At 42.0% G+C, this 24,530-nt stretch overlaps 2 protein-coding genes across 4 annotated transcripts in view; one reads left to right on the forward strand and one right to left on the reverse strand.

Annotated features, from left to right (window-relative positions):
• Positions 1–21,035, forward strand: part of CD5 (CD5 molecule) — a 244,353-nt gene extending 223,318 nt beyond the window's left edge. The window contains exon 11 of the mRNA XM_081311653.1: positions 20,571–21,035. The gene's annotated coding sequence lies outside the window, so the exon portion shown is untranslated. The remainder of the gene's footprint in view (positions 1–20,570) is intronic.
• Positions 1,517–24,509, reverse strand: CPSF7 (cleavage and polyadenylation specific factor 7). 3 transcript variants are annotated; one of them, XM_081311685.1, is made up of 10 exons: positions 24,422–24,509; positions 23,683–23,791; positions 18,131–18,349; positions 17,181–17,284; positions 16,637–16,782; positions 12,641–13,055; positions 12,045–12,163; positions 9,411–9,579; positions 8,496–8,663; positions 1,517–3,593 (listed from the first exon to the last, which is right to left on the reverse strand). In XM_081311685.1, exons 2-9 carry the CDS (start codon positions 23,734–23,736, stop codon positions 8,501–8,503), a joined length of 1,389 nt encoding a protein of 462 aa, XP_081167811.1. In that variant the 5' UTR covers positions 23,737–23,791; positions 24,422–24,509; the 3' UTR covers positions 1,517–3,593; positions 8,496–8,500. The 3 variants fall into 3 exon arrangements, with proteins under 3 accessions (XP_081167811.1, XP_081167809.1, XP_081167810.1); XM_081311683.1 differs by having other exon boundaries at positions 16,610–16,782; XM_081311684.1 differs by lacking the exon at positions 24,422–24,509 and adding an exon at positions 24,349–24,372 and having other exon boundaries at positions 16,610–16,782.
• Between the last annotated feature and the right edge of the window lie 21 nt (positions 24,510–24,530).

Consider the following 24,530-nt stretch of genomic DNA (forward strand, 5'->3'; position numbering starts at 1 on the left):
AGTGTGAGGAAAACCACTTTATGGCCAATACATAAACGTTCTGGGACAGTGGAGAGGGTCTGGTCATGCAAGCTGGCAGACTGCTCAGTTGCTCACAACTAGAGCTAGTAAGTGGACTGCATGGTCATCTCTACTACAGATGAGAAAGCTTTAGAAAAAACAGGTTTAGGTTTCTGGCTTCATCCCATGATGGAAACTTGTGGGAAACAAATTCATCCAGTGTCTTGAAGACAATATTTAACCCATATAATGATTCTACGGGGCAGAAGGAGATACACTCATGTTGTCACGTCACATTATGTTCAAGGGTATTCAGCTTAGAATTTGAACTACAGGTAACCCACACATCTGTCTTCTTTTTTTTTGGGGGGGGGGGACTAGGGATTAAACTTTGGGGACACTTAAAAACTGAGCTACATCCCCAGCCTTTTAAAAATTTTCTTCAAAAATATTTTTGTTGTAGATGGACACAATACCTTTGTTTATTCTTTTATGTAGTGCTGGGGATCAAACCCAGTGCCTTGCACATGCAGGTGCTCTACCACTGAGCCACAACCCCAGCTCACATTTTTCGTAGATGATATTGTGAACCACCTGACTCTACTGAATGCTGTTTCCTCCATTCATATTTAGACATCAAATGGATTATAGAGATCAACTTGGTTACATTATTGGGTAACGACATGCTGTTAACCTTGAACTCCTTGTCATCAGAATAGTAAATCTGTGATATGATTACTCTGCTTACAGACCTTCAGCCCTGCGCAAACTTCTTTCACCAAGCTTTTAAATAGCTTTTTTGGAAACCCAAGATTACCCTATAGCACTTCTACTAGGCTTTCTCATCTATTATTCCTCCAATTTAGATGGACATATTCACATTTTATCTCTGGTTCTTAAAACATTCCTGTGTGAAGACAGGTGCCCCACCCGCCTGTAGTCCCAGTTACTGCGCAGGCTATGTGGGAGAATCACTTGAGCCCACGAGTGACCAGCTCAGGCAACATAGTGAGACCCCACACCTTAAAAACAAAAATGAAACAAAAAAACAACAAAACCCATGTGTGAAGACAGAACAGCTACCATTTTCACCTTTTAGATGAAAGAGACCAAGGCTACATTGCTTTTCCATGATTAAATTGATGGAGGAACTAGGCACTAGTGATCAGATAGCTTTCTTCCCTACATGAACTTGATGCAATGTAAACTGAGCTCTTATAAAGTAGGAAATATTCTCTGGAACTAGTTAAGTCTTACTTTGATGGGTAAAGGATGATTGAGAAGTTTCCTTTAACCAGGGTATGAGAAGGCTAAGGAAAAAAGCTAAAACTTCAAGGGGCACCTCCAAAGTAGGCCATATCCTGCCCAACTTGCCTCCTTCCTCACTCCTCCTGATAACTTTGCTAAGGTCTCTTAGGAGGCTCATCAGTCAATCTTGGCTGTAGAGCAATGTGCAGTTCCAGCCCATGCCCATGCCCAACACCTCAACAAATCTATTCAATGCAGAATCCACAAAACAGCTCACACCCCATTTATTATTTAAAAATATTTTGTTACAAAAGGAAAAAAAATACAATGCAGTATAAAAGATTGACAGCGTCATCAAGTTTATTACACAATTTTCAACCTATCAGAAAGACAAACAAATCACCGACAACAGGGGGATGGGGGGGCCTTGGCCTTTTTGAGGGCTGGTTGGTTTTTTTTGTGGTTTTTTTTTTTTCCTTTTTGCTATCAGGAAATAAAACTAAAATTGTCATTGAGTAAAAACAAAACGAAAATGGGGAGAAAATAATTCTCCGGGTAAACGGCTTTTCAGATATTCTATATACTGTTTTTCCTTAAACTGTCACCTTACTTGGTTTTCTCTACATTTTAAAAAGACACCCGGAGCTGCTCTCGAGGATAAGCACATCATTTAACACTTGGCCAGTTGGGCAGGGTGCCATGTTCTGAAGTGGTAGGGACAGGGTTGGGGGACAGGGGGGAAAAGCTACAACCTGTAGCCTCTGTCCCAAGGGAATGTGCCTCTCCAACCCTGGGGGATTCCCCCAGTGACTGAGGGGTGTATCAGAAACGTGCTGGGAACAGAGGAAGGGTTCAGTCCAATTCAGTCTCTCCCTTCTAAGCCAGAAGGGTCTCCAGTGACCCTATGCCTCACATGCCGTCTCATCTTACATGCCACGTCTCTTCTCACATTAGCTGTCATATGCCCCGTAGATATATGCAGAAGTAGCATCACCCCATGGGTACTGCAGGACCCTATTGCTGCCGCCTTCCTCAACAGCAACCACATCACAATTTGGATGTTATGGGAAAAGCAATTCCATTTGCCTGTGTAGAAAATGGCCCCCAGAGTGCTGGTCCTTAGAACTCTGAGCTGAGTTCATTCAAGTCAGGCTTCATTTCTTCCTTGCTCCTTATCAGAGGAAGTACCTCCAGGCAGAGTGAGTGGAGCTATTACATCAATGTCAACAGATAGAAAGACACCAAATTTGTGACCTGCCTACCAGTGCTGGGTTATCCCACAATAAGTAAAAGTATGTACCTGGGGGATGCAAGCCCATGCTTACATCAAACCTGAAGAAAGAAAAGCCTATGGAAGTAGGCCATATCCTGCCCAACTTGCCTCCTTCCTCACTCCTCCTGGTACTTTGCTAAGGTTCTTCATTGCTGAGGTCCCGATATCCCCATCTCCCAATGGCAGTAGCTTCCTTTAAAACAAGGAAGCAGCCTTCTTGGGGGAAGGGCTCCATGTGTTAAATGGAAAAGCCCCAGGGAAAGGGAACACTTCAGAGAGCTGGTTATTGCAAGAGCAACCAAGCACTAAGCAGCAGAGGGTGGCAATTGGCTCTGCCAGGCAACCTAGCAGAAAGCAACCTCAGGGCCTTCTCAGCTTAGGAGGGACAAGTCCACTGAGAAGGCTGGGCAGCAGGGAGTCGAAATCTCAAGTTCAGCCCTCTGGGAGGTCGGGGAAATAAACCGTCAATATGTGAGAGGGGAAAACCAAGAACAGAAGTAGCTTTTCACAAGGTATTTTCTGTTCTCCTGGTCCCTCCTCAAAGGGCTGAGAAGGTAAAGGAGTTAAACAAAGAAGTGGTATGTTAGCAAGGGGTTTGGACCCTCTTGACCCCATCAAATCTAGTGCTGAGGGCAGGACGCTGGGTATATTTTGGCATACCCAGTTACTCTCCAAGATCCCGCATGGAGAATCTATTTTCTTTGGGAAGGAAGTCTTCCCATCAACCTCACCACTGCACTGCTCCTGGAGAATCAGATACAGTTCCATGGACAAAGCACCATTCTCTATGGAGACCAGGGCCTGAACATGTTGCTTTCTTCCTGTCTGCCACCCCTCCCAACCACACAAAGTCTTTAGGTTCTTTCCCCCAGCACACAGGAGTGTGGGATTGGGAGGGCTGCCAAGCCATCTTCAAACCTGTAGGGCAGAGGGTATTCCCTGGGTGTCAGGAGGGAGTTAAGGGTTTGGAGGAAGGGGAAGAGGTGGAGCGGCCTCCGTCCTTTCCTTTAGTCCTGATCAAGGTGAGGAGATGCAAGTCCATTAAAAAAAACATTTGCTTCCAACCAGACTCCTGTAAGAGAATATCAGAAGAGGAGAAATAAAACACAGAGGTTACTTTCTTATCAGTAGGGGTTTGTATGAAATATGCTAGCATTTTCTTAACTTACAACGTAAGAGTTAGGAGATATAGACAGAGAATGCAAGCCCAGGTAGAAGCAAGGAAGCAGATCACCTGACACTGAGAAGCAGTGAGGGAATGGATGCAGTTGAGAAAGAGAAAAAAAGCAATAACATCTTACTTTAAGGTAGGGAGAAAACACAACACAAAGCAGTTTGAAAAGGAGATTTTGACTAGCAAAGTATAGAAACTGTTACATTTCAAGAAAAGTTGCTGTAAGGGAAAATATGGTAAGTTTAAATACTGCTTCAGAAAATCTATTCTAAGTCACAGCTTATCTTGAGGGGAAGGAAAAAAATGAAGAAATGGGAGGTACGGTGGTAAGAAAAAAATGTGTGTATAAAACCAAATCCATCAACCCCCAAAATGTTCCAGCAGGGAGCATGAACTTCTAGTTAACTCCTAAGTTTTATTTTTGTTTAAAGAAACACTGGGTAAAATAGGTTCCAAGCAATGTCCTTATAAGTAGTGCATGTGCGTGCACACACACAGGACCAGGGCTTTTCTTTTTCTTTTGGTACTGAGGATTGAACCCAGGGGTGCTTAACCACTGAGACACATCCCCAACCCTTTTGTACTTTATTTAGAGACAGGGTCTCACTGAGTTACTTAGGGCCTTGCTATGTTGCTGAGGCTGGCTTTGAACTTACAATTGTCCTGCTTTAGCCTCAGAGCCACAGGGATTACAGGCATGCATCACTGTGCCCAGCCCCCAGAGCTTCCTAAGCTGTACTAAAACTCAAGAAGATTTAAGTTTTTCCACGGATGATAGCTGTGAGTGAGACCAAGAAATATATGAACACGAAGCAGGAACAACTTAAAAAAAGCAAAGCATGGAAGGAAAAGAAAATAATCAGTAGCAATTACCATCAAAGAAACCTAAAAGCCTTTGCCCAAAGGTCTGTTAATCTACTTGTCACACCACCGCCAACCTTAAGGTCCCCAGTACACTCAGCCCTAGTTCCAGTATTGTAGTATCTATCTGCAGATGGTAGTGTGCTCAGCCTGATGATATAAAACAGCTTAATAGTCAAAAGGAAAAAGGAGAACTAAATTCAGACTTAGAATTATAGAATTTTTGCTGAGTTTAGTGGTGCACACCAGTGACTCAGGAGAGTAGGGCAAGAGAATTGCAACTTCAAGGCCAGCCTCTGTAACTTAGCAAAAACCTATCTCAAATTAAAAAAATAAAAAGAAATACAGCCTTTTTTTTTGGTTGTTGTTTTAGTATTTGGGATTGAATCCAGGGCCTTATGCATGCTAGACAGAGTTTAGAATTTCCACCAAGCCCCAACTAGCAACACAGCCTACACACAAATGCTCACCTTTTATATATGCATTTTTTGTACAGAGGCCTCATAACACCTGGAGGAGCTAGCCTAGGAAAAAACGCATCCATGTGGCACTTGACCCTTCTAACCCTATAATGGCACTATTTTCAGCTTGGATCTCCAATCTGTATGGCCTCTGTCTTGCTGCCTTCTGTAACACCTATGTAGGCAGGTATCTGTCCCATTTCCTTTTATTTTTTGTTTCACCACCCCCAGCTCCACTCCCACCCCGCCTAGCACTGCAGGTCAAACCTGGAGGCTCCTGTTTGCTAGCCTGTCCCATTTTATATAAGTGAAAACTGAAACTCTTAGTGAATTCTCCATGTCACACCATTCAGGTTTCTCAATCTTTGAACTAGATCAAAACTGAACAGAGCTCAGTTTTTCAATGGATGAGGAGGATAGGAGGAATATGGTGAGAATGATTATATTTAAAATAAAATAATATTCTAAAATAACAAGACAACCGACATAGTTGAAAACTACAGAAAACTGAAGCCAGAGAACATTCTCAAACTTCAGAACATGCACATATCCCAGGAAGAGATATGATTTGTAAACTGTTCTTACAAATCAAAATGCAGAGAATCACTAGTGTGTCAAGAACATCCAGTTCTGAAAAGTCTATGGCTACATTCTATGGTAATGTTGAATGCAAGCAGAAATCAAACACTGCTTCAGTGGGCCAATCAGTTTTTAGGTCTAGAGCTTTGCCCTCTATCAAGGAAGGAAGGACAGAGAAGGTTGGTGCTCTATTGCCTCTGGACAGAACATACCCTTCCTGCTCAAGGACCTGTTAACAAAACAGAAATAGAATTTTGTTCTTTTAACTGCTTGCACACACAGCTTGAAAAATTAAGTTTGCTAAGGTAAGTAAGATGGCCTATGTACCATCTCTGCAGTATGAAACCTCTTAAGACACAACTTGGTAAATGCAGGTTGAATTGAATCCTTAGAAAGAGAACATAAAAAATTGATATTTTGGGGTATCTTATTAATTTATTCTGGACTAAACAAAATAGGATAAAAACATATCTAAAGGGTGACCAGGAAAAGCAGGGCAGTGAAAAATCTGGCTTAAAGTTAATATTCCTTATCTGGTCATAGACAAGCATCAAATGACTATTTTCTGAAAATACTATTTTAAGACTTTCAGAATTATTCAAATTGAATCATCCTCATAATGGGAGGTATTGTCCAATTTTGTAGGTGGAAAAAATGAGGTAAAGTGACAGCTAAAGACTTAAATTGAGATGCTCAATCCCCAAAGCACTGATGGCTCAGAGGATCTCGCCTGACAATTTCCATATTCATAGCCTGCCAGGAACAAAGCCACCATGAATGGTGACATGCAGTTATATATTCTAACTAGTAAACTGAATGTGGCCCCAGAGATATAATTCATGCTTTGCACAGACCAATCAACCCCTATTTGTTAGCTCTAGGACACACACTGTGGCCTGCCTGCATGATGGGGGGTAGGGGGTGGTGGTTTTTTTTTATCTCAAGTAACACTACAATTGTGCCAGCTCAAATGAGAGGAGGAAATAGTACTAGTACTGAAGGGGTGGTGCTAAACCAAGACTATTCTAATGCCTACCCTTCTGCTCACTCCCTGAGACTAAAACAGGCCAAAGCCACTTGTAAACTCCCCATCTCTATATATTAGGTTGCTTTGCCAGAGGATATGTGAGCACTCCCAAAACTCAACCTGTTGCAAAATCTAGAAGCCCCACAACCTAACTGTTGGTGCCATGTGGGCTATCCTAGACTTTGTGTTGTCAAGTATTCTAGTTCTTGTGGAACCAGTGGTTGAAGAATGGAGAAGGGAGGCAAACAAAAAAATCAGTAACTTCTCATCTTCTCACTTACTTGCCTCCTATGGCAGATGAAAAGAACAACTAGCTATAAGTCTATTTATAGTTTATGGCACATAAAGCCAAACAAAAGAGCAAAAGGCAAGAGCCAAAATAAGAGTAACCGTTTCTTGTTTGTTAATAGGCTGTAACTAGACAAGACACTGATTTTTCAAATGTTTCAGTCCAGCTACTGCTCATGAACTACAAGGACATACAAGTGGTAAGGATTTTTTTTCCCTTCTTGATCCAGCTATCCATTTATCTACCCCAAAGATGCCAAACAGAACTACTATTTTTTTTCTTGCCCCCCTTTAATTACCATTATTACCTCAGAACAATTAAACAGGCAAAAGACCAAGGACATCTTTATAATATACTTCATATAAGACAAAGTAAGTAGCACCAGAGACTCATTAGTTTGCAACTGCAAAGTTGAGAACAGCTCCCAAGGTCATCAGGATCATGCAGTAGTAGCTCCCGGGAACCACACAGAGACTCCTAGCCAAAGCCTGGACTACTTTAGAGATCTCCACAGAAACAAAATCAACAACTGCTCGTTTCCTTGCTACAAGCTTTCTTTCAGTTAGACTGCTAACTGGCGGGCTGTAACCCAGAACTACAGGCCCTTCCCCTAAGACAGAACCTTTCTGAGAATGAAAACATGGAGAGAAGTAGAGTTGAGAGGCAGGAAGGCTAAGTCCTGCTGATGCAGCCAGAAACCCTGAATCCAGGCAATTCTAACTGAACTTTTCAATTACCTGAGTTAATCATTTCCTCTCAACCTGACTGCTTTTGCTTTACTTAAAAAAAAAAAAAAAACAACAAAAAAACAAAACAAAAACAAAAACAAAAACAGTACTGAAAACAAAAATATCCTTCCACATAGTCTCTAAAGTTACAAAAGATTTTTTTTTCCAGATCAGCTTTCTTTTCTGTAAAATCCCAATATTCAGAATCTTTTTAATAGATACTGATTATTAAAATCATTAGTGTTGTACCTTAAAAACTAAATAAATTAATAGCCTTGTTTTTTGTCTTCATCAGTTTTCCTATTTTTTTTTTCACTTGAAGGTTTGGTGGGTTTAAAACATGATAATGACAACAACAATGGTTACCATCTATTGATAACTTACTATGTGACAGGCACTAAGAGTGCTACATGGATTATCTCACTGAACTGTCAGCAAGCTAGTAAGATACTTGTTTTTATTATCTTCAGTTACACATGAGGAAACTGAGGAACACAGTATTAAGGTTCATTAACGGAGGAGCTGGGATTCAACTTCTGGCATTTGACACCATGCTCTCAACCATTACGCCATGCTGTTGCTCAGACGCCAGGTTAAGGCAGTCCAGAAACCAATTAAAACAGCTTAGTCTCAGGGTTAGACTCCCCCCACACAAGCAGGAAATCTGCCCCAAACATTTAGTAACTGAAGTCAAAAGTCCTTTACACCCCTGCTGCTTTACTTGCTTGGTGGAAAAGAGAGAAGAGGAGAAATAACAGGGAGGGGGAGGAAGACAGAGAGAGAGGAATGTTCACTATGAATAATCTTTCTTTTATAAAAGACCATCCACCAGTCAGGAAAGGAGATTCTTCCCACCTTTCTCAGTGGTGCCGGTCCCGCTCTCTATCCCGGTGTCTCTCGTGCTCCCGGTTCCTTTCTTGGAAATAATCATCATGTCGATCTTCATTATGAAGCAGATCCCGGTGCCTCCTGCTGCTCTCCCGGGACCGGCTGGGTGACCTCTCCCTGGACCGATGTCTTTTCCTATCAGAAAAGATCCTTCAGCCTCATTCAGAGGGCCTACCACATTCTTTCAAAGAGTGTGGTGTTTGGAGTCTCCCAGTATTTGCTTAAACTACTCTTTCACTCCTCTACCATGGGCCTACTGTCCAAGGATCTTAGCTCTTTGAAGACTAAACTTTTTTGGGAGAATGATGACAGTTAAATTTGTTAAGATCTTTACTAATGTATCTAGCAGTGGTAAGTGTTTTTATGTGCCTTATCTGACCTCATCTTTACAACAGGTCTATAAAACTACTGCTACTATTGTTCCTTTTTTAGGCGTAGATAGTAGATAGTACCACATAAAAAAATAAAGATATTGTGCCTAAGACTTAGTGCTTCACACATGCTAGGCAAGTGCTCTATCACTGAGCTACAACCCCAGCCCCTATTGTTCCTTTTTTAAAAGAAAATGACACTTGGAAGTGGTTAACTAGTCAGCAACAGAATTGAGATTCAAATAGAAGTGTGTATGATTCAAAAGCCCATGCTCTTAATATCAAGTCTTTCTCCTAACTGAGCCCATGGCCTCACCAGCACAGATTCCAATTACAACACTAATTAACGAAAGTGTGATTAACTCCTCTTAAAAGACATGAAGTCTAGGTCCACTCTTTCAGTCAGGTGTCAGGTCCTTTTCAGATACCCTGGGCTCCCCACCTGTCCTTCCCAAGCCATGGAAGAGTGTTGCTCATGGCTGGGAGGCTGCTGGGACAATTATCGACTCACCTGGAAGAGCTCCCGCTGGCACCCACACTGTAGGACTTGGCCTCAATGCCATGAAGACAGTCCTTAAGAGAGGAGATGAGGACACGGCAACGCTCATCATTGGCGACCCGGGACTGTTTGATAACCGCAATGGCTGTGAGCAGGGTCTCAATTGCATCACTGTAATCCCCTGACAGGAGATGGATGGGAAAGGACAAGGGTGAGCAGAGGCAGTAAACTAAGTGGACCAAAAGGAGAATTCAGGAGGACACAAACCAAAAGGAATTAGCTGCTCCAAAGAACCATGTTAAAAGGGAGGAGCAGGCATGGCAGGTACAGAACTGGAGAGACATATATTCCACTGAGCTGAATCTGACAGATGTTGCCAGATGCCAGGGCTATTTGACAATATCTATTAAAAATGTGCTTCCAGCAATTCTACTTAAAATTTTCTACTTCTGCTCACAAAAGTATGTGTGCCTAACAACGTTTCAGTGTGGTTATATTACCTTTGATAGGATCTGGCTATATACATTAAGGAATAATGATCACAGACATAATTACATAGTTGTTAAAAGCACACAGTAAATCTGTTATGTAAACAAAGTAATCCATGTAAAGTGTACCATGTGCACACTGACAGTAGCAAGACCTCAATAAATATCAGAGTTTATATATTAATAGGCTTCCAGGATATAGTAAAAAATGCAGAGAAAAACCGTTGGTCTTGTGCTGTTCCTTCTATAGAGGACTTTTGTTTTTTAACATTGCACTTTTCTACGGATTTTTTTTATTATTTTTTTTAAGTTGTAGGTAGACACGATATCTCTATTTATTTATTTTTTATGTGGTGCTGAGGATCAAACCCAGTGCCCCAAACATACGAGGCTGGCGCTCTTACTACTGAGCCACAGCCCCAGCCCTCTCTGAAATACTTTTAATCTATAATTGGACTATGTGTGTATATGTATAATACATGTATCTCTCTGAAACATGTAAATAAAATATATAGTCTGGGGGATATATTCTGAGCAATACGCTATTAGGCAATTTCTTCTCACTGTACACAAACCAAGTCAGTTATGTTGTTACTGGGGGTTAAAATTTTACAGGACCGTCATCATATATGTGGTCTGTTGTAAACCAAGACATCATTGTAACTGTACTTACACATTTTTTAAAAATTATGATGTTGTCAATAACCAGACCTTTCATTTACCAAGTCTAAGCAATGCCTGGCTCAGGGATAATCATGGTGGAGTACTTGTGCACTACTTTTACAAGCTAAATTAAAAGCATTAAGGACAGAAAATACAAGGGTAGGTGGAATCCACACAGGGCAGTGTAAATGAGGAGTGGTAGCTTAGTTGGGAGATGTAATAAGAACAGAAAAGAGTTTCTGAAGAACTGTTATCCTGCAGAGGCTCAGGAGCGCCAGGACATCAGTTTCACTTAGGCAGGAAACACCTGTTTGTTTTACAGGCACATTCAGTAAGTATTTGTGATGTGAAAGACTGGAATAAGAACAAAAAGGGATGGAGATAAAGGATAAAGAAACAGTTACAAGTTATTGGTTATCTCAGGGTGAAGGCACTGGCAGTGAAGAAGAAACAATGATTATGTTTTCTAAATTCCTCTGTACATTTGACTTGTTACAATGAACATATATTACTTTTCAATTTAAAAAGATTCACTGAAGTGGGCACATTTGTAATACTAGCTACTCAGGAGGCTGGGGCAGGGATTGCAAATTTCAGGTCAGCCTCGGCAACTTGGTGAGACCCTGTCTCAAAAAAGAAAAAGGGCTAGGGATGTAGCTCAGTGGTAGAGCACTTGCCTAGCACATGTGACATTTTCGGTTCAGAGTTTCCAGCAACAGACACACCCACACACAAGATTTACTCAGATGCCAATATAGGTTTTTCTGGTGGGAAAAAAAAAATGGAAGAGAACTCATACACCTTGTTTTTAACCTCCTCTGTGGATTCAAGTTTTGCAGCCAAAAATGAGATATTATAGAAAACAGATGTTAATACTTAGAGTTATTTCTTAGGACACTGTTCAGGTGGTAAACTCATGGGAAGTGAACATAATTCATGTCACGATGTGAAACTAAGACCACATTACTGAAGCTTTCAATAGACTTTTCTTTTAGGAACCAAAGATTTCACACTCAGGGCTTTTAGAATTATAATTTGCTACTTCTGCCCATTTAATACAGGGAAACTGAGCTGAAAGGGCACAATATGCCTTAAGATGACATCCAATATACTTGCCTTCCAGTACAGGCTAACCATCACCTAGTTAAGGCAACATTCTTATCTGGCATTGGATCCAGTTTAGGTCTAAAGATCAACCACTGAGATGAAGACCTCCATATGTTAGGAGTTTCATTTTACAATAAATACAACAATGTGTTAGTATCTATTAGTTGCTCATTTTGTAGGCACTAAGTTGGTTTTCATAGAGGCAGGTGTAGCCACAGGTTAAATAACACCACTGGAGTTTTCTCAAAGCCAAGAAATCCAGTTAGCTATTGCTCTTTGAAGTGTGCCACACATGATATCTAAGAGTGTACCAACATTAACTTGTGGAACTTTTGCTGATGGAAAAACCAAAAGTAGGGAAAAGGCAGCACAGCTAAGAGTTAGTTACCTGCACTGGCTCCAGACACTGCTTTGGAAATGGCACTGCTGGAAATTGCTCTGTTTCGCTTCATGATCTCTTCAAATTCAGCTTCACTCACTGTAGAGGGCGGAGGGCCCGAATCTCGGCTGAAGGGAGATAATATCACCGATTGTCCACATCCCTTATTACTTTTACCATTTTCTATAGTACTGTATTATTTAACTATGCTCTACTGTCTTAAATTGTTCTCAGCCTGTTCAGGTATTTTATGTGTTCCTCTTCTTTTCAAGGACAGGAATTATGTCATATACTTTTGTAGTTTTGCCAGGACTCAACATTGCTAGACACTGTAGTTTTTGTTGTAGCCATTTACGGCACTCAACCTCCTTAAAAGAGGATATGAAGGATAGGGTTTGGGCCAAGTGGTTAAGATACAAACAAAAGCACTAAAGAAAAAACACTGATAGATAGTAAGTTATATTCCAAGACTCAACACTATGGCAAGTTTCCATAAGGGAAAGCATGAGTATTCAGTGTTCACTTCTTCATGAAGAACAAAATGCTGAGCACTGCTGACCTAACTATTACTGGCTTATATCTGAAGGGAACAAGATGCTCCTCACCTGCCATGGTGGTTATAGGGTGTTGAGGCCTTCATGTAAGTATCTGGTGGAGGCCCCACTGTAGCATTTGGTGGGGGGAAGAAGGCTGGATTGAGGTGAAGGGCAGGTGGAATGGCCCCAGGGGGAGGTACAGCCAGATGTGGAGGTAATCGAGGAGGGGGGGGCATGAGATGCTGATAGTGGATGCCAGGAGGAGGAGGAGGGACCCCAAAGCTTGAAGACAGAGGTGGTGGGGGTGGAATTGGGGGTGGGGGCAGACCCATCAGGGGAAGGGCTGAAGGAGGGCGATTGAAGTAGGGCAGCACGCTGGGGGGCTTATCCACACGAGCAGATGAGGGTACAAGGTTCTCAGAGGGTGTGGCACGTCCGTCAGCAGAATCACTAGAATCTCGAGAGTGTGCCCGTGGAGGTATTCCTATAAGGCAAAGCACAGCTAATGTTATTACCCAGGCTTCAGACATATCCTAGACCAGCTTATCCCTCAGCAAGTCATCTGACACCACACTGAGGAAGGTAACTGACTTGGCTGAGAAAAAGGAAACATTTGGGGCTGGAGCGGTAGCCCAGTGGTAGAGTGCCTGCCTCACACATGTGAGACACTGGTTTCTCCTCCCAGCCCCACACATATAAATAAGTAAATAAAGGTCCATATTAAAAATATTAAAAAGTAAATACAATAATATACATAATAATATAAAAATATTTTTTAAAAGGGAGGAAACATCTACTGCCTTTTCTTTAGTCTCAGAGAAAAAGGTCAAAAGCATCTCAGTTAAGAATAAACCCCAAATGCTAAACTCCGCTTAAGTTTTATTTATCAAAGGATGCTTTTACTCAAAACTCTCAAAGTTTGGGCTGGGGATGTGGCTCAAGCGGTAGCGCGCTCGCCTGGCATGCGTGCGGCCCGGGTTCGATCCTCAGCACCACATACCAACAAAGATGTTGTGTCCGCCGAGAACTAAAAAATAAATATTAAAAAAAAAAAATTCTCTCTCTCTCTCTCTCTCTCCTCTCTCACTCTCTCTTTAAAAAAAAAAAAAAAAACTCTCAAAGTTTTCAGAACATAATTTACCCTTGGATTTTATATTTTTAATTGCAGAATGATCCTAATAATCCATAGAAAATGACAGCACTAACGTATGTTCATTGATGTTCAGCCCAACTCTGGATGAGATGAAATCTCACAACTCTTGAAGAGTTCAGAGGCTCTCCTTAGATTAGGACTAGGTGACCTTCTCAAGCATGCTGTACTCTTGCAATGCTCTTTGCTACTGAGCTTTGGCCAGAGGATTTGGGCAAAAAAAGGGGAGGGCATGGCATAGTTTGATTTTCTTTAGCCACATACCCAAATTGGCAACTAGAAGAGAAGAGACACAATGAAGAGTATAAGACTGAAGGTTAAGTGAAAGGTAAAGAGAAATTGGGGGATAAGCCAAGAAAAGGCCTACCCACAGAATGAGCAGATGGCACACAGCTGACAGCAAAATGCTTAGCAAATGCTTGGTAAAAAACATGTTTCAAATCTGGGGAACTCCCACTATATTTCAATGGCCTAACTTTTATACCCTTCAGGGTGGCCTACTGGGAACATCATCAGAGCACACTAGCATGGTGTTGTTTACGACAGGAGCAAAACATAAAAATAAATGGAAACATGGCTTCTAACACTGTCATTTGGTTATACTTGTTTCCCCAAATTTCAGTTTAAGCTTGGTTAATGTAGATTTCAAAAGACTGTGATCATATGGCCTTGAAGTCTTGGAGATAGAAGATGCTTATCAAGTATAAAGAAAAAGAGAAGTGCTTCTCAAACTTAAACTCGGGAATCAATAACCACCACCTTGATTTCTTTACTGTGGTACATTGCCAGTACTCGACACAGAACTCTTATTCTTCATATTTCAAATACATGGCAACCTTCCTTGAGTTCTCTCAATCGGAATAAAGTAGAAGGTTTAAGAATGTGTGATCCTCTGACATCTAACTACCTTCTCAGCTAGTTTCTTACATCTGCAAAGGTTCTGTTTTGTATCTATGCCTACAAGTCCCCAGAGAAGCAGCCATTCTTAAGCAAAGGAAATACACCAACTTTACTTAGTGAATTTAAAGAGTCTAAGTCCATGAGCATGACAGAGCAGAAATATAGCACTCAGCCACCACCATCTTTTTGACAAAGAAAGGAAACACTGAGGAGAAAACAGGTGAGAGGCAGCAATGTTACCCCCAATGCAGATGTAACTTATGCATCTCAGAAAAGTCAGGGGAAAGATGAATTTAAAAGATTCTCAAACACAAAGGACTCGGGAGCTCACACCACATCCATCTAGGCTCTCAATCTAGCTAGGAACTCTTGTTCCTATGAAAAAGAGAAAGAGCCATATTTCTACCAGAAAGATGCACCAAAGTGATAAAAGGTATCATTGTTTTTAGAGGGGACCTAAGGAGTGACAGAATGTAGTTGATGAAACTGCTATTCCCCACAGTGCTAAAAGAAAAGTAAAGGCAGCTGGTTGTCTTGAGCAGGGCCTTGCAGGGCTACACCTTGTGAGGCCAGGGCAATCCAAGGTCTGGTCTTCAGATTTCAGTTTCAGAAACTTGATTTTAACAGTTTACTAGGGGTAACTGAACCCTAGAAGATTGATTCACACTAACCAAATTCACAAGAGACTGATTCATAAATCATAATGCCAATTTATTAATTTACAATGAGAAATAGAACTGCCAAGCAGACCGGAATACTTGTGTCGGCTGGTCGGCGCATTCTCTTCCCAGTAGGAGAGCCCAGTTGGGAAACCAAATTAATATCAGAAGATGGCTTAGTGAGTCAGAATAAAGTGAGCAAGGTGAACTTAAGGGATACTGTTATCAAGCTAAGGTAGAACGATACAACTTTCTTAACTAATAGAGTAGACTTGCCAAGCAGATGGAAACATTTGATGCCCTCTAATGTGTGCCCTCTCTTGGACAATACTAAAGAAACACTGTTAAATTATTATTCTCAGACTGAGGATGTAGCTCAGTAATAGGCAGCTTGCCAAGCATGTGCAAGGCCCTGAGTTTGATCCCCATCACCATAAAAACAAACAAATCCTTTTTTTTTAAAGGGAGAGAGGGAGAGAGAGAGAGAATGAATTTTTTAATATTTATTTTTTAGTTTTCGGTGGACACAACATCTTTATTTTATTTTTATGTGGTGCTGAGGATCAAACCCAGTGCCCCACGCATGCCAGGCGAGCGTGCTACTGCTTGAGCCACATCCTCAGCCCCAAATACTTATTTTCTAATACTTCTTTTAGTCGACTCCTTAAAGAGCACCCTTGCAACCCATGCTCATGATGAGATTATAGCCATGATTATACATCTTAGTTACTTTTTAGGATGAATGCGTCTTGTAAATTTAAAGAGAGGCATGTCTTAAAAGTCAGTCAATTTTTAGGCCAGGCATGGTGGAGCATGCCTGTAATTCCAGCAGCTTGGGAGGCTGAGGCAGGAGGATCACAAGTTTAAAGAGAGCCATAGGAACTTAGTGAGACCCTGTTTCATAATAATAAAAAAAAAAAAATACAAAGGGCTAGGAATGTGGCTTAATGGTTAAGCCCCCCTGGGTTCAAACCCTAGGTTCTTCTTCAACACGACAACAACAAAATGCCAATTTTTAGAAAGAAATACAGAATTCAGAGTTGACAAGAACTTTAAACATTATACATCTAGTTCATGGGGGAAAGAAGCCCTAGTGACTTGCCCAAGGTCACACAATGATGATAGAATCCATTATTATTATAATCTGAACTTCTCTGATTCTTTGAAAAAGAGCATTGCTTTCATATAAACCTCTCTTTGGCCTCCCCATCCATCATGCCACCACCCATAAGCACCAGCACCCTCCCCCAAACTCCATGTAGGCTGAGCCCACACTACAGAAAACAAACCCACAGCCTTCCCCCCTTCATACAGATGGTCTCCACGTACCCCCTCTTGGGACTCGGACGCACTCACGTTTCCGAGCCTGTGCCTCAAACTGTGACAGGTTCTGTCGGGTGGCCGGCCTCACATCCACTTTTTCTCCATTAAGAACTTTTCCAGGCAGGAGTTCTAATAATTTGTGAACAGAGTTTTCAGAGGCTACCACCACCTCAGCATACCTTAAAAAAGAAAAAGTGAAATCTATTTAGATAACTGAAAGAGGAACTGAGAAATTCTCTTCCATTTTCAGTGAAAATTGGCAAAAGATACCTCACTAAATTACACTTACACACACACACACACACACACCTACACATACACGCCCATTAACAAAAAAAGATGCCTTCCCATATCCTCATTTTTTTTTTTTTTTGCATAGAAAATCAGCATTCTTTGCCCCTAAACAGATAATTGTTCTACTACATTGCAGGTAGGTTCCCATTCTAAGGTAGTATGCCAAGACCAGGCAGTAAGTTGAGCCATGGGTAGGAAGGGTTAAAACACAGGGCTAAAATATAGTGTAGTTGTTACCCCAATGGTCCAAAACTACAAGGGGCTTCCCAAATGCAAACCTCACCCTTTGGACTGTCCATTTGCTCGATTCTCTGCAAATTTCAACTCCACCACATCATAGACTCCTATAGAGCGAATAACCTGGATCAGCTGCTGGTCTGTGGTCCACTGAGGCCGGCAAGATGGAAAAAGGAGAAATGTCAAGAGCTACACACTCCCTCCCCACCCACCCACCCAGAATGTCCCAAACCCCGCTCCCAAACCTAGGATCTAGTCACATCATGACCTCCCCCTCCATAGGAAAACCCAAAACCCTAGCAACATTTCAATTAGTGTAGGTTTTTCCATTTGTCTTCACCCATACAGAATTTCAAATCACCCCACCGCCCAATCACCATCTTTAGGAATTAAGGTTAACACCTATTTTAATATTGACTGCCATTTGGGCTGGCTGGTCATTAGTTCAAACACTGATTGCTAGGAACTTTTAGTTATAGATATGACAGGCTGGAGTTGACCACTGCCAAGAATATTCCCCTCAGTATATATATAGTTCCTAATTTGGAAAAAACCTCCCCCACCAGCCCAAAAACATGTCACACAATAACTTTTGCAGAATAGTCACCACCTACCCCAAGTGTACTAGAGCTATCAAGGTCTTTGATCCCCATCACCCACCATTATCACAGGACCATCTAATGACCACCAAGAGTTCAAGGTGTTCACTCTGAAATCTCGTCCCACAGATGACCCTGCTAGACATAAAGCCCCAGGGTCAGGGGCAGTAATAAGATGGCAGAAAAAGCAACTACCCACTTAATCATTGCTTTCTTCGGCACCAGTACGTCCTCAGGATAGTTCTCTTTCAGAGATCAATCCAACCTGATCCCAGGAAAAAGAAATCCAACCCCATCAGAGCACAAAACAGTGCAACAGTGGTTTCTGAAAATGCCATCACCTCCCAGTGCTCTCCCCCTCCAGCCACCCATAAGCCTTTTGGTTACCCTTGCTCACCCAGGAGAAACTGCCCACATAGACAGCTGCTCGTCTATTGCGCAGGCCACTGTAGGTATACAGAATTGCAGGGGTCTTGTTGTTGGGCTTGGGAGATGGCTCCTGGCGAACAGGAGGAGGTGGCTCAGTGCTGCTGCTTCTGTCATCTGAGGGCTGTGAGGTGGCTGTCAGCACATCATCATACAGGTCAATCTGATCTGTATTGTTGAACTCAGGGTCCTAAAAGATGAGGGGTTGGCAAAGGTATGCACCTGCAAACCTTTCATTTTGTACCTTGTATTTTATTCTAGTTTACATAGAATCTACAACTACTTTTGTAAAATAGTGTACAACACTTCGTTGTCCTATTCTAGGAAACAAGGTAAGAAAAACTTCCTGATTTGAAACTATATCACTCAGCTATCCTTATGCAGGTTTCTCTCCCAAGACCTTGTTAACAGTATGCAATGTTTCTGGCTTTAGCCCCCTGTGAGAGTCAAAGACACACGGTGAACAAGCAAGCAAACTAAGAAGGAAATATGAGACATGTACTACTGTTATCAACAAGGTCAGTTCTAAAGACCGCATTCAAAATACATCAATGAAAATTTACTTTTAACATCTATGCTATTTTAAAAATCATAGTAACAAATAATAAAACCACACGTAATCTATATAATACTATTATATTTAATAAAAATAGAGTTAATTTATCTAGAAATGTAAAGCAGGGGGAAAGCATGTTACAGTGGGTACCACAATGCAAAAAAAAAAAAAAAGGTTAAGTGTTACTGATTCAGATCCTTCAGTTTATACAAAGGACTTAGGTAAGCTCTCAAACTCACAGGATTCAATCTCAACTAATAACTATCAAAGAACAAAAAGAACGGGGCTGGGGATGTAGCTCAGTGGTGATGCATCACTCATCTAGTCATGTCTCAGATCTAGTGATTTGCCTAATAATTCAAGGTAGTGCTTTATCCTTTTCTCAATTGTTTTTTTTCTGTCTTTCTGCTCTTACCTTTATTAGTTCCTTGCTTCTCTTCACTCTTTGTCTTATTTTGCTTTTTTTTTGGATGCTGGGGATTGAACCCAGGGCCTTGTGCACGCGAGGCAAGCACTCTACCATCTGAGCTATACCCCCAGTCCAGTGCTCTATCCTTAAGAATGCACTACAGTTGGCCTTCTATATCTGTGGGTTCCAAATCCACAAGTTCTGCCAACTATAAACTGAGAACATTAATTAATTTTTAAAAATAATTCAAATAAAAATTATACCATAACTATTTACAAAGCATTTTCATTGAATGAGGTATCATAAGTACTTTAGAGATAATTTACAGTACAAAGGAAGATTGCACATAGATCACACAAAGACTACATCATGAGTATCACGGGACTGAAGCATCAAAGGAGTTGTGGTATGGGGTGAAGGCCCTGGGACCACCCCCCTGCCCCTCATCGTATCAAGGGAAAAATGTACTTCTGAAGGGGGGAAATCAAGGATTTTCAAGTGAAACTTAAAAGGGAATAAGGAAACACAGCATCATGGATTTTTGAAGGAACCAAATTGGAACTTCTTTTATCTGTGATGTGTCTAAAAGTTGTAATACAAAAGTATCACTAAAAACTGGCTAGTAAACTAACATGAAGATATGGATAGCTCAGAAACCAGATGCATTACCAAGAAGTCCTTCATATTTTAAGCCTGAAGGCAACCAATCTACTTTTTCAAGATCTTTTAAAGAATTGGAAGGGCTGTGGCTCAGCGGTAGCACACTTGCCTGGCATGTGTGAGGTAATGGGTTCAATTCTCAGCACCACATATAAATAAATAAAATAAAGGTCTATCCAAAAAAAAATTGGATACTCTCAATCCTGCACAATCTTAAATTTATGGACACCACCTTAGAAACAAAAGGATTCAATGAAAACAAAATTGTCAAATGGTCTCTCTGGGCCAAGAAGTTGGTGGGAACAACACAGGGAAAGTCTGATGAGAGTTCTAATGGAGAAACAAGGTATCAAGTTATGTTGGGATTTAAATCTGCTAGCAACATCAATTCATTTTACTTGTTCAGCTATTAAGGCAGAAAACTGGATAAGGCCTGAGGTTTTTCAGATTACCAAAGCTGGCGTTAAAACAAAACCTAATTCTATAAATTAAGTGAAAAACACGATTTTCATGCAGAGATGTTGAAAGTTTTATTCCATTAAGATTAAACAGGGGGCTGGGGTTGTGGCTCAGCGATAGAGCACTTGCCTAGCACGTGTGAGGCCCTGGGTTCGATCCTCAGCACCACATATAATAAATAAATAGAATAAAGGTATTGTGTCCAACTACAACTAAAAAATAAATTAAAAAAAATTAAACAGGAAATTCTCAAGAAAATTTTGTGTTCAATAGAATACAACTGTGATTATCTCAATAAACTATTTTTTTTTAATATTTATTTTTTAGTTCTTGGCGGACACAACATCTTTGTTGGTATGTGGTGCTGAGGATCGAACCCGGGCCGCACGCATGCCAGTTGAGCGCGCTACCGCTTGAGCCACATCCCCAGCCCAATAAACTATTTGTTTACAAAAGAAAACTTGTGTGATTTTGAATTTAAAATAAGATTTTCCCTACCACTGTACTCAATTTATCTAACCTCCAGCCCCCAGTATCTGACACAAGGCAGAAATTAGCCTAAGGTTTACTTTTCTCAAAGCAACCAACTTGATACCATTGTTTTTAATTTTGGTACTGGGGATTGAACCCAGAGCATTTTACCACTGAACTAAATCCCAAGTCCCTCTTTTTTAAAAATATTTTTTTAGTTGTTGATGGACCTTATTTTATTCATTTATTTATACGTGGTGCTGAGAATCGAACCCAATACCTCACTTGTAAAATAAAGGTCTATCAAAAAAAAAAAAAGAATCGGATACAGTAAATCCCGCACAATCTTAAATTTATGGACACCCCCTTAGAAACAAAAGGATTCAATGAAAACAAAATTGTCACAAGAGCCACAATCCCAGTCCTCCAGTCCTTCTTATTTTTCTGAGACAGGGTCTTGTTAAGTTGCTGAGGGCCTAACTAAGTTGTTAAAGCAGATCTCAGACTAGCAATCCTTTTGCTTCAGCCTCCTGAGTTGCTGGGATTACAGGTGGGTACTACCATGCCTGATTTCATTGTTTCTTTTCTTTCTTCTTCTTTTTCTTTTTCTTTTTTTTTTTTTTTTTTAGAACCAAGGCTCTTGTATCAAAAGTTTCGGCTTCATGACAACTGTCTCCAGGGCTGGGGATGTGGCTCAAGCGGTAGCGCGCTTGCCTGGCATGCGTGCGGCCCGGGTTCGATCCTCAGCACCACATACAAAACAAAGATGTTGTGTCTGCCGATAACTAAAAAATAAATATTAAAATTCTCTCTCTCCCTCCCTCTCTCTTCAAAACAAAACAAAAAAACAACTGTCTGCATAGTTCTCACCTTAAACCTTTCCTCCCCATCACTGTTATCTGTTACACAGCTTAGCACCCATCACCTTCACCCTTACCCACCGGGCCTCGAACCTTTTTTGAGTATACAGATCCATTTTTTTCCCTTTTACTTCACTAGCCAACAGTGCTTAGGAAACACTTGTTGATGAAAGTAAGGAAAAGAACTGAGCATAGGGTGGAAAGCCCATCTCAGTATGAAAAAGAATAAAGACAAAACACTCAGCAGAACAGCAATACTCGGTCACCTTTCCAGGGTTTTCTCCTCAGAGATAAACAGCAGTTGTAATTACCAGGTCTTCTGATATAACAGGAATAAAGTAGCTGTGCAAAAGAGGTTTTTGTAGCACATGCTATAAGAGATCAGGGAGTAAGCACCATTAGGAACTCTGTTAATTTTCCTTGAGGAGCAAAATGCACGTGCAGGGATTCTTGGATCAAATCAATGACATTCTTAAAACATTCTAAAACACAAACTACATTGGCAGCTGCTTTCATTCTGAGTCAGCTTCTAACCGCCCTAAAAATCTTTTATCTTTTAGCAGCTTTTAGTTATACTAAAACCAGTTTTGCCAAAAATTAACTCATGGGGATATAGTGCCCCTTCTTCTATCTTCTCTAACAAAAAAGACATTTAATACCTACACTTTCTTCAACTTCTCTAGTATCAAATATTGCCTGTTTGATATAAATATAAAATTCCACATATTATTTTTTGCCTTAGACACATTGGACAAGGCCTGTGTCCTGTCTGAATGACAAGTGATATTGCTAAAGAACTTTTAGTGCCTGCCATATAATAATAATAATCAACAATATCTGATATTTTCACTATTAACTGTTGAAGCAGAATCTGACCAGTTGTTCACCAATCTGTTTTCCTTCATTACTGAGCACACAGCTAGACTACACTCTAGACTTCCATTCTATTCAGAGTGACTATGAAATGTCCTGGTGAGTGAGACATAGAGGAGACAGATTATTGTGTTTGGGTCTGGTCCACCAAAATCTCTATTCTTTACTCTTTTCCCCTATTTGCCACCAGATGTCAATGCCCAGGTTTTGGGAACCATGGGATAAAGATGGCAACATCTCTATCAACTTGGGCCCTTGACTATACAGAGCAAAGACATGTTGCCTCCATTACAATCACCTTCATTACTGACTGTGGACTTTATGTGAGTGACAAACTCCTGATATTTGTTAAAAAGAAGAAGTCTGATTGTGGTGGGGCTTGCCTATAATCCCAGGTACTTGCAAGGTTGAGGCAGGAGGACTGCAAGTTATAGGTCAGTCTAGGCAACAGTGAGACTCCATTTCAAAATAAAATAAAAAGGGCTGGGGATACAGAGTTCAGAGGTAGGGTGCCTCTGGGTTCTATCCCCAGCACCACAATAAATAGATAAATACAAACACACAAAAACTGAACTGCATAGATAGGTACATGGGTGGGTCTACAATAGCTTTTTACCTAATTTGTCCTACATCTTTACCACTTCTCCATAAATAGAATGGTTCATCAATAAAACTTATCACACCAAAATGCCTACAAACTTAAGGTCAGAGTCAAAGATCAGAGTCAAACTATTTATAAATGACGCTTGAAACAACTGGAATGGAGCTGAAACTAACAAATTATGTTTTACACTGTGTCTTTTGCACCTTTACGGGGGAGGAATGCAGTCTGAAAAGAATAGCAAAGGATCAGGTATCAACATTGTCCTCATGAATACAGTTAACAAACGAGCTGCTGTGTGGTTAGCCTTGAGGAGACTAACAGCCAACTTTGGCTTTCTGGGGGAGCAAATTCCACGAGTTGATTCACAGACGTATTACACTTGATTTTTATTTGCTCTTAAATCAAACCCTTTAAAACGAAGCCTCCGGGTGCAGATTAACATAAAGCGAAATGGTCAGTAGTCTCTAAAGTCTCCGCTAGGGGGAAATTTGGGATGCCAGGGGAAAATTTTTAGAACCAATAGACGCCTGTTCAAGCCCAGGACGGGCACAGCTTAAAAACGCTGCAAGTTTGCTGGAAGTGATTCCTCAGCTGATGGAGGAAAATCCCAAAGCTCCTGAAGACCCCTCACCTGATTGAACTCCTCATCAGCGTATATATCAATCAAGTCCACTCCTTCTGACATGGTTCCGTAAAGAGGACCTTGAGCCCGAAGAATAGGCAAAGTAAGAAAGATGCCACTGCAGTATTCAAAGAAGGACAAAAATTAGAAGGCATGAGGGTCTCAGGCTGGGAGGAGGGCAATGGTTGCCAACCTCCCGTCTCCAGAGACGCAGCATCCCGGCAGCCCAAGCTCGGCCCCACCCGCTCCGCCCCGCCCCCGGGCTCGCGCCGCCCCCCGCACTCCCAGGCCGCCCGGGCTCGCGGGGCTCGCTGCCCATCACCCGCGGGCCCGACCCGAGTTGCGCCGAGACGGCGCCGCGGCTGCCTGTGGCGCGACGGGAAAGTCCAGGCCTCGGCTCTCGGGGGCCCTGAGGACGGGCTGTGAAGAACGGCCGCGGCGAAGCCCGCAGCCCCAGCCCGCCGCACCTGCCTAGGCCCCAGGGCGGCCCCGGCCAGAGCCCTAGCGGGTCCGGGAGCTCCAGCCGCCTCCATCCCCCGCCCAGGCCCAGTCCTCGCCCCAGCTAGGCCTGCCCCACTCCCTCCCCACAGCCCCGGCTCGGCGCCCACAGCCCCCTCCTCAAAGGCCCGCGCCTCCCTCGGCCCGCCGACTCCGGCCGCCCCAGATTCAACCGACCCCCTCCCCGCCTCAGCGCCGACCCCAACCCTTCTTCCGGCCCAGCCGGCCCCCGGCCGCGCGCCCCCGTTACCGGGAATATGGCGGCGGCGGCGGCGAGTCCGGACTAGGCCCGAAGCGCGCGAACCGCTCTCCGCCCCAGGTCCCGCCCCCCCGCCGCCGGCGTCACACGCACCGCTACT

Source organism: Spermophilus citellus (assembly GCF_964194105.1).
Source record: "Spermophilus citellus genome assembly, chromosome: 2".
In the NCBI taxonomy this organism is placed as follows: domain Eukaryota; kingdom Metazoa; phylum Chordata; class Mammalia; order Rodentia; family Sciuridae; genus Spermophilus; species Spermophilus citellus.